The sequence below is a fragment of the Apium graveolens genome, chromosome 3 (genome assembly GCF_009905375.1).
Source record: "Apium graveolens cultivar Ventura chromosome 3, ASM990537v1, whole genome shotgun sequence".
Taxonomy (NCBI): domain Eukaryota; kingdom Viridiplantae; phylum Streptophyta; class Magnoliopsida; order Apiales; family Apiaceae; genus Apium; species Apium graveolens.
The window spans coordinates 129,191,715-129,202,499 of record NC_133649.1 but is presented as its reverse complement, the minus strand read 5'-3'; the positions used below and the strand labels follow the sequence as shown (position 1 = coordinate 129,202,499).

The 10,785-nt window shown below is 33.6% G+C and overlaps 1 protein-coding gene across 1 annotated transcript; it reads right to left on the bottom strand.

Annotated features, from left to right (window-relative positions):
- Positions 1-6,067: 6,067 nt before the first annotated feature.
- On the bottom strand, positions 6,068-8,083 carry LOC141712745 (large ribosomal subunit protein uL29c). Its single transcript, XM_074515786.1, has 2 exons — positions 7,690-8,083; positions 6,068-6,425 (listed from the first exon to the last, which is right to left on the bottom strand). The coding sequence occupies exons 1-2, from the start codon at positions 8,002-8,004 to the stop codon at positions 6,246-6,248; spliced, it is 495 nt and encodes a 164-aa protein (XP_074371887.1). The 5' UTR covers positions 8,005-8,083; the 3' UTR covers positions 6,068-6,245.
- Between the last annotated feature and the right edge of the window lie 2,702 nt (positions 8,084-10,785).

Below are 10,785 nucleotides of genomic sequence, written 5' to 3'. Positions count from 1 at the left end.
GCTGACCTGAAATCCTACAATGCTGAGAAATTGGATTCAGTTATACCCTATGGTACTATGCAAGATTTGTTGGGGAGACTGAGGAAAGCATCTGATGCTGACAAGAGGCTGGCCAGACTGGAAGATAGGGTTCAAATCATTGAAGACTCTATGGTCACCATTCTTCAGAATCAACAAACTCAAACAAATCTACTCATGCAGCTGGCACAAGCACAAGGCTTGACCCCTACCCTTGATGATAACAAAAAGAGGGAGAATAAAGGGGAAGGGGAAGGAGAGTCATCTACAACAGTTCAGATTTCTCAAGTGCTAGTTCCTGTCATCACAACTTCTCCAACTATTCAAGTCAAAGGAAAGCTAGATGGAATTGATCTAATCCAGATAGCAGCAGCTGAATTGCAAGTCAAAGAGCAAAGGAAGAAGATTGATGAAAAGATGCAACTAATATTTGGTTCTACAACTTCTCAATCACAATCTGTGAAGCATAGCACAAAAGTGGAATTAATTATTATGGAACTCAAGCCAGTAGGGAGGTATAAGGATGGAGAAACTTCTTCCAAAGATCTGCAACCTATGGTTCTCAAGCCCAACAACAGATCCAATAAGGACTCTATAAAGAATCCTCTAAAAGAGGTGGATTTTCCTCTTCCAAAAGCTGATGAGGACAAGCGTTTAGGTAGAAGTATTGCATATCTCAAAGAGACCATGGATGAGGCTGTAAGGAGAAACATGGCTATTATCTTCAGAGAGGGAAAGAGCATATGTGTGATGCAAGGACATCCCAAATTCTCAATAGCCAAGAGGGAAGAAACCAAAAGGTTGAAGGAAGAAGCCAAACAGCTAAAGGCTGACAAAAGAGCACAAGCAAAGCTTGAAAAATAGCTAAAGTCAAGTCAGGCTGAAGAACAGAAAGAAATTGAAGACAAAGGTGAAGATGAAGCTATGGGGGACATGGTTGGTACTGAGATGGAGGAAAGAAGTAAGGAAGAATGGCAGAAAGGGAAAAGAAAGAAGGTCAATGCAAAGAGAAAGAAGGTAGATAAGACTGAAGAAACCCAATCAATATCCAAACCACTACCCTCTATTCCTGAACCAATTGTACCTGACCCCTTCATGAACATTCATGGTGAAACAATCATTCCCAAGGAGGAACCAATTGATTAGGACACCATCAAATTGCCCACCTTCCTAACCTCTTCTCCACCATCAAAGAAGCAAAAAAGAAGAATCAAATCAACACCCTCTAAAGCCTCAATCAAATTCACACAGAAGCCTAAGCCTAAACCTCAAACCTCTAAAGATGATTATGTTCACATCTGTGACATAAAAGAATTTTCAGACATTGAACTCTATCTGGATGAGCTGGAGGAAGTAAGGGGAATAGCTGCCTACAGACAGCTACCAGAAAGACTAGTGTTCAAATACAAAGGAGCTGGGGAAAGAACATGGCCTCTTCACAGAATTCTGAATGAAGGCTACTCTACCTTGATTAGAGTCTACTCAGCCATACAAAAGGATTCTGGCTTTACCAGGACTGCCAAGACTGAGATTCTCAACAAGATTGCCAACATAAGGAAAACTTGGAGGGAGCCCAATGCTTTGCCTAGAACTTTACTCATTCAAGAAAGAGGAATTACAATTCACAAATCACCTCATTGGTTGATGGAGTTCAGAGACAACAAAGGAGTCAGAAGATTTTTCAGAATTGAAGATCAGCTAAAGATTGCCAGTAATGAAACTCTCAAGGATATGCAATCTAAGTTAGATATCAATGAAGAAGATGAAGCTGAATTCTACAGACAACTTCAACTTCAAATAGAGGAGAATGACAGGAGGCTAGGAAAGAAAACCAAGGATCAAAGGAAAAGAAAGTAATTTGCTCAGGCTAAAGGAGCACCCTTGGAAACAATGTAATTCTTCAATTCCATCTCAGCATATACATTTTTGTAGCACTTTTGAATTTCTGCTTTATTACAGTTTATATATTTGTTAAGTGTTTTGTTATCATCAAGCTAAACCCAAATTTATGCCTACAGTTCTAGTAGACATAAATAGGGGGAGATTGTTAGGAATATGTGTATTAGTTTGATGATAAGTTAAGCAAAACACTTAAGTATAAATCTAGTGTTTGTAGCCTCAACGGATAAGACCATCTTGGCTATCCGTTGAAGGAGTAGCTTTACTTAGCAATAAGTTTAGTATTGTAGCACATTTCACTCTCTGGTTTCAAACTGTAATTCTTAAATGTTGTTAGGAAATAATCAGTCATGTTGACTACTAATGGATGTACAAATAGGAGGGCTAATTGTAAATATTTCATGCCTTGTAATTTTGTATAAGTGAAGAAGTGTCAACGGATATTGAAGACCTTCAACGGATAAGAAACAAAGCTTCAAAGGATGTCACTAATGCTTCAACGGATAATATCCATCAACGGATAAATGCTTCAACGGATAAAGACTTCAACTGATAATGCATCAACGGATAAAGCTTCAACGGATAAAGCCTCAACGGATAAGGCATCAACGGATGAAAGCTTCAACGGATGCTTAGTTCATTAGCAGTTGATAGTGACAATTCACAAGCTGACAGAGGCACATGGGTTGACAGAGACACACTGGAATGTGGAAGCCTCTAGGAGGAATCAAGAAAATGCAGCATTTCCATTCTGATGCAAACAAGGAAGTATTCAAAGATTTACAGATTATCCTAGATTGCATTGGATAGAGAAATGAAGAAGAAACATGTGAAGAATCTTTTCAATTGTATTTTACAGTTTGTCTTCACTTGTAAACTTGGTGATATATAAACCAAGTAGCAGCTAGTAATTAGATATGAATTTTCCTTGAGCTGTTTAGAAATATCAAAAGAGAAAATCATCTAGTTTGTACTAGGAAGCAGCTGTGATTTAATTCTTTGAATCACAGATTTTCTGAAATAACACATCTCTGGTGGAACAACAAATCCACCAGAAAAGTTTTTAAGTTCTTTGTGCTCATTACATTTGTGTTTGAATATATATCTGTCTGCATCAGCTTCAAGCAATTCACACACATTTGATCACTCAAACACTTAGCCTTAGAAACTGCTCAAAACTTGAAAAAGTTTTGAGATTTACATTCAACCCCCTTCTGTAAATCTGATTGTTAGTCCACTGGGAATAACATTTTGTCACTATATTCCCTTATATACTTACATTTTCCTAAATTTTATTCAAAAATTTTATTCCATTCCTAAGTGAACATAACCCAACGCAAGAGTACGGAGACTTTCATTATAGTAATACTAAAATCCAAATCAACAGTAATACCACCCTTTTAAAAAGAATTACAAAAAGTTTTAAATTGGAGGTGGTATGCAAGAAAATTTCTTATATGATTTCAACACCTAGTCGTTTAGAAGTACTAAATTTCTCAGGACAGCAGCAGGGAATGCCATGCATGTGCATTACACAACATCGGACTTTAATAAGAATAGAGACTCGGGGTAACTCTAACGATGAGCAATGAGAAAATAATGTACAAAGTACTTCGTGGAGTGACATTGTGCCCTCAAAAACAGACCTAGAACTTTGTTAAATTCTGGAAACTAAACTAAGCTTCAAGTGTAATCCATTAATGGAGTCACAGATCTATGGACAACAAAGAATGAAATGACAGAGTTGTGTGTTGCTTACTGAAAAAGAAAACGAACTAACTTTCATATTGTCACATTGCATTACATATGAGAACCTGACATTACATTTATACTACTGTACGTTTAACAAACTCTATGCTAGCTGTCAAAATAGGTGGTAGAGGGAATGTTTAATTTGTGCTTATGTCACTGCTGACATAGTACCACCAACAACCTTCCTCTGGCTCTTGGAGTGTCCGGAAGTGTAAGGCACCGTAAGGGAGCTAGGTAGAACTAAAAGATTTTATGAATATGAATCGTCGTGTTGTTTATACCCAGCGCCTTTTTAGTGCACGAATACACTCCTTTCCGAAATAAAGCTCCAAACGAGGCAACACATTCACCGTTCTACATCCAAATTTTATAATAAGAAGTGACCAAAGCTCTTGCTCGGTGGAATATTGCTGTAAACTACAGGGGAGCTATAAAGCTTTTCGCCAAGTTTGTCTAAATTCCTTAAATGACAAATTTAACTTCTATTACTAATCTTCCAACTCCATAGATAAGATTGTACAGTGGCAAATCCAGAATGTAAATCGAGAAGGTGCACTAAAACTCTTCATCTGATATCTTAAAATTTGGAACAAAAGCCGGTAACCAGTGTTTTGAAGATTGCTAGTTCGTTTAATCGGCACGGCGACCTTCCAGAAATTAATCCACTACTCGGGAATTACTTGGAGTACCTATGGATAGGGGTGAGAACGGGTCAGAACCGAACCGAACCGGAACCGAAAAAATCGAGAACCGGAACAGGAATATTTTAAAAACCGAACCGGACCCGTTTATATGTAAAAACTGAACCGGAACCGAACCGTAAAATTCGGTTCGGTTCGGTTCTGAACCGAAAGAACCGAATTTATATTTTTATATCATATTTATTTATTTTGCGTATTATTTTGTATTCTAACTTTTTAAATTTTGACTAGTTTTGATTATGTATTAACGGTAATTTAGTAAAAGAAGATTTTTATTAGCGGCAGATCATTTTGAATTCGATTACTTTCTAATATTTAAGAAGAAAAATATTTATAAAAATATTCAAAACTTCATAAATAGTTAAAGAAACGAGTAAGACAATAAAAATCATATTTTTCTTAAAATTTATTAAAATATTATAAATAAGAAAACATAATACGTAATATATACATATATATATATATATATTTGTATTTATTCATTTATATACGGTTCGGTTCGGTTCTTACGGTTCTAGTATGTTAAGAACCGAACCGAACCAAGAACCGAAATTTCTAAAAAAATAAGAACCAAACCGGACCCGAATTAGTTAAGAACTGAATCATAACCGTAATTTTTGATCGATTAGGTTCGGTTCACGGTTCCGAACATGGAAATGCTGACTTCTACCAATGGAATAAATTATTATACTAGGAGCGTAACAATATTGAATGTAATAATCTTCATATATTATTTAGCAAAAAAAAAAAATAATCTTCATATATTGGTTATTTCTAATCAATGCATTTCTATTAATATTGTAATATATCTAATAATTTATTAAAAACATATGGTTCAAGTAAAATACTAGGTTCCCCAAAATTTTCCCAAATGCTTATGTGTCACGTAATAGATAGCAACCTTTCTAAATATATTATGGGACTCATGTGCATGAATATGCGACGTAATAGATAGTAACCTTTCTAAATATATTATGGGACTCATGTGCATGAATATGCGGATTTTAGATAGTAACCTTTCTAAATATATTATGGGACTCATGTGCATGAATATGCGCTTACAAATCAAAATCCGTCATGTGTTAGTCACATAATTTGGTAAAATATGCAGGGATTAATCTCAATACGAATCAAATCAGCAGAGCATCTTGTAAGGATAAATTAGTTATATTGGGGATTTCATGCGTGTTTGACGACTACAAATAGACCCAAAGGCTAAAAATAAGCACAGCCAAAAGCTTATAAAGGGAAAAGAATCACCGAAAAAGTAAATAGTACTAGATAGAGTGGCAAAAATAACTTTTACTGATAAAATTAATCTAAGAAAATGCAATAACTGTAGACAGGATAATTGAACATCTAAATGAAATTATCACAGTGGCATATTTTACCAAAAAGTAAGAGGGCATATCCTCCAAAATCTGTTGAAACTTGAAACAGGGAAACAAAGATACCCAATGTATAACATATCCTGGAACGTAATACATAAATAAGTATATCAACCCCAAGAATGGCAGTAAAATGTCAGCGTTAACAATTAGACATGCATGTAGCAGCAGTTCTTAACAATGACTATACATCTCAGTCTTCCAAAAACATAAAGCCTGCTAATTGATAGTTAGGCAGATTAAGCCAGCCAAATAATCAAAGTAGGCCGAGAATATTTTATCAGTTAAGCAAAGAAATAATCAGTAGTCTGGACTGTCAAAACAATGCATTAACGAAACACTTGTTTATGGATAGCTTTTTAAACTTTGCGAGTGAATTGTGTTCAACGAGTCTGATACATTAACAAAAGACTAGTCATATCATACAAACAAAATTAATAGGTAGATGGTAGCCTAAAAATCTCACAAGCATACAAATGGTAATAGCTTAAGAACTTGCAGATTCCTTTGCCTCTTCAGCTGCCTCTTCCTCTCGTAACTTTATTAAAGATGGAGGTGGTCTCACAACAATGCTTTTCTTCCATAGCCGATCACGCTTTCTTGACAACCTCTTGTTTATGCCTTCCTCAAGTTCTCTCTCTCTCCTAACAGTGAGCATGCGTGCAACCTGTTCCATATCAATGCAGTGGTAAGAGTAAATTTTTATGTTTTCCATAGTTCAATTTCAAACACTAGAAGGAAAAAACATAGGTGAAACTCAAAGACATAGAAGATGGACATCATATTATTGTGCACTCGCTCCTATCGGAGATGTAACTAGAGAAAGAACTACCCGCATTCTATTTTTTACGGGACAAAGTAGGTTTTGAACAAATAGAGAATGGTAATTAAAATTCAGTCGTCAGTGTAGGCTACTGCTGAGTGTGGAAGAAACAAAAAGACATAGATGTAGAATATATCTATGTAACACAGACACAATAAGAAAATCTATGAGATGGCTAAGTGTGTTATATTCAAAAATTAAATTGCCTATTAACATTGCCTTTCAGTGCCTTGCTTTGATTAAATATAAGCCAGCGAGATAATACTAACGCGATCATACTCTCAACCATTTAACCCAATATATCATGGTTATAGGTATTAACAGCTCTGATGATAACCCTATATTAAAACTTCCAGTAGCATTAACCAGCACATTCTTTGAGGACGTTCTTTGAGGAACATTTACTTTCCTTTTATATTCTGCAATGCAATAGGAACTGAAAGTAAATCAAGCAAGCTTGTACTTGTATTTATATCCAATCCTGGTTACATTCTTACACAATCTGTTACGCTTTAAGCAATCCTTCTCCCTCCATAGTGTTCATTGTCAGAAGATCTAAAATTTATAAAGAGGAAACACAATATGGCCTGATATCCAAAAAGGATAAATGCATTAAAATGTTCGAGAATTCTCAAGTTGGTTATAAATTGTGATGTTTATCAAACGATATGATACTATATGAATTAAAAGTTGCATTCACTCCAAATCTTCTCAATGAGCACAAATTATATACCATAAACTCTAAACATTAGTTTCATCTTTCTTAATCTAGAATATACGGTGTAATAATTTACACTTCATTTTTTCATCTCGTCAATTGGGTTCCGTACACTCCCAATGTACACAAACTTATCATCCCCTACATAACAAGATTGTTCTAAAGGGTCCGAACTCCAAACCCATGACCTAAACATAACCCAAAACGAGTTAACAATCACTAACCCAAAATCTAACCTTAACCAACAGCATACAACCACTTAACAATCGCGCCAATCACAACATTCACCAAAATGCAACATACCACAAGCATTACAAATTACATTATACAAACACGTAAATAAAAGAAACTAAAAAAGGGGTAAAGCTAGTGAAGTGAATAAAAGCATACCCTTTTACGCATACGACGAAAATCACTAGACTTGAACTCATTACGAGCAGAGCGCTGAAGACGAAGCATAAAAAGCTCTCCTTTAAGATCAACCACTTGTTCTTGAATCTCTTCAGTACTCAAAGCTCTAATCTCCTTCAACTCCTCTTCTTTTTTAGACATTTTCACTGGAGAAATTTGAACACCACGAGTGCATTGAATGCGAGGAGGGCAAACATGGGCAATTTTAATTCCATGAAAAGATGATGAATTTGAAATTAGGGTTTTGGGAAAGGGGGAAAAGCTAGCAGGTGCCATGGAGAAACTGCTCAACATTTTTCTTTGTGTAAATGGGTTCCTAATTGGATAAGGGGAGGATTGAGGAATGAGGAGGTTGCTCCATGTGACTACATCTCATCTTTCTTTTATATTATTTTCCTTCATATACGATGCAATTTAATATTAGAAAATGGAATTAAGAATGTGGTGTTATAAATTCGGTTTGACTTCTAGTACTTAAAGTCAAACTCTTATTTTACTTTTTTTAATTTTTAATTTTTATCTTAAAATTGTCCCATAAAAGATCAAATGTATAATTATATATGTTGGGTAGCACTCCATGGAGTACTTGTAGAGAATCGTGAAAAACCATTATTTAAAAAATATAAAATATATAATTTATTTTATTTTTCATCATATATAGTTAAAAAATTTAATTATCAAGTTAAAAATCGAAGTTACACAATTTTTTATTTAAAAAATCATTGAAAAAGTTTAAATTGGTTCTATAGCAGAATCACAGTAGAATCACACTTATTAAAAATTATTCCACTATAGAATCAAATTTAAAATCAAGTAATTTTATCAAATTTTAATTGTTAAATTTTTTATTATATTTATATTCTAGATTAGCATCGAATTTTATATTTTTTAAAATAAAAATTTACACTTTATGATGAGATTCTATGATAAAAATAATGGTTATTCACGATTCTTCATATAAGATGTTTTTTCACGGAGTAAAGGCCTATGTTATGGCATTTTATAAAATATTAGTAGTTATTAGAATGAACAGTGATTAAATATTAGATTTATTTTTGATTATTTTGTCCAAAGTTATCGAATAAATATATATTTGTACTCATATTACTATTGTATAAATTTGTTAGGCAGGACAGGAAGTTATTTATCATGTGAGTTGTATTTGCTATGACAATTACAATAGCTGGAAAATACAAATTTTTGTTTGGTTGTTAAATGGGTGCAAGTTACATGGGATAACTTCTTATATTTCATGAAAATTCGAAATTATGTTCAAGTTTATGGGTATTTTTATGTTAATCAAATGATCTCTTACTTAAATACATTTCATTGTACATACGACATGTGTCATGTTTTTATTAAATTTTTTAATATCATTTCAGGTGAGATTTCTAATATAACCTCAAAAAATTTATTCTAATTATATTATTAAAATAATATTATCATTCAATATAAAATTGTCTATATATTTGGAGACTGAAATTTGAATAAAATTAATTTATTGTATGAGAATAAATAAATAAATAAATATAAATTTAATTAGTTGTTGTGCAAGACATACTTTAATATAACAAGACTAAGTTATATTGACAATCTTAAGATTAAGTTAACTTGCAATTCTTATGTAATCTTCTTTGAGTCTGTAAGAATATTCCAAAAAATGAAGCCTGGTCATATCTTAGAATGAAGATATATAGCTTAGTGAAAAATAATGTTGTAGATTGAAAAAATTTCAAAACTAAATGTTGAGAACTCACATATCAAGAAATATCAATAAATATATTGAGAACTGCTCAAACTTATCGAGAAGTCAATTGACCCGTAGAGAAGTCAATTCACTAATAGAGAAGTCAATTTGTCTATTAAAAAATCATGTACATGTAGAGAAGTGGAGATATCGACAAGTCAAAACGCATGTAGGGATATGGAGATGTCGACAAGTCAAAACGCATGTAGAGATATGGAGATGTCGACAGTCAAATACATGTAGAGAAGCGAAGATATCGACAAACCAAAATACATGTAGAGAAGTGAAGATATCGACAAGTCTTTTTGCACTTAGAAGATCTCGATAACAGCTTCAATTACAGAATGCATCTACCATGAAGATTTCAGATTACCAGACAACAAACCATGTTATCAATAAAATGAAAAGTCTGCAAATGCAGATTGAAGATTGCAAGATCAAGGGTCAAGATGAACTAGATAAAGGAGTGTAGCAGACCTGAAAGATTGTATGCAGATATGCAGTACTTGAAATAGAAATAGACTGTAAAGTATAATGTAACGTAATATGTAACCGAGGAAAATATAACTCAATATGAAAGATAAACAAATAAATAATATTAACTGTGAAGCACATGAACCTTGAAGATGAAGACTGGATAAATACAAAGAATTAAAAAAATAGAATTAATGTTCTAAGCCCATAACCAGGTCATGGAAAGAAGTTCATTAATATGTTCAAGCCTCCGTGAAGAATAAAATATCAAAGAACTTCCCGTATCAGTGAAATATATTAATTTGAAGTATTGAAGATCAGGGGTTCAATGATTGATCAATGAATAACCAACAAAGTTGTATCAGCTAAGAATTGTAAATGGGATTGAATTATATCAATTTAGTGTTAGTTGTTTGTGAAACAGACCAGTGCATCAAGTATCATCACATCAGAAATGAATTAATTTGATCATGCAGAAGATTAGAAGGTGATACAATTTACAGGGGTTCAAGAGATAGAAAAATTGTTTAAGTCGGGATTTATTATAAGGGAAATCTTTCCCTAGTACTCGCAAGTATGAATATCTGCTAAGGCAAGAAACTCCCCTTGTGATCGCAACTAAGGAAAAATTGGTTAAGGCAATCACTTGCTTTGTACTCACAAGTAAGAATAATTTCTAAGGAAACTGTGCTCTCTTTTATGCGCAACTCAGTAACTTGGTCTAAAGAAATGTAAATGCCTTGTATGCACAACTTAGAGTTATCTAAAGCTAAGTCCCTCCTTGTACTCGCCACTAAGGAAATGAAAAACAAGGATTCTGTGTTCCCTGTATGCGCAAGTAAGAAGAAATCAAA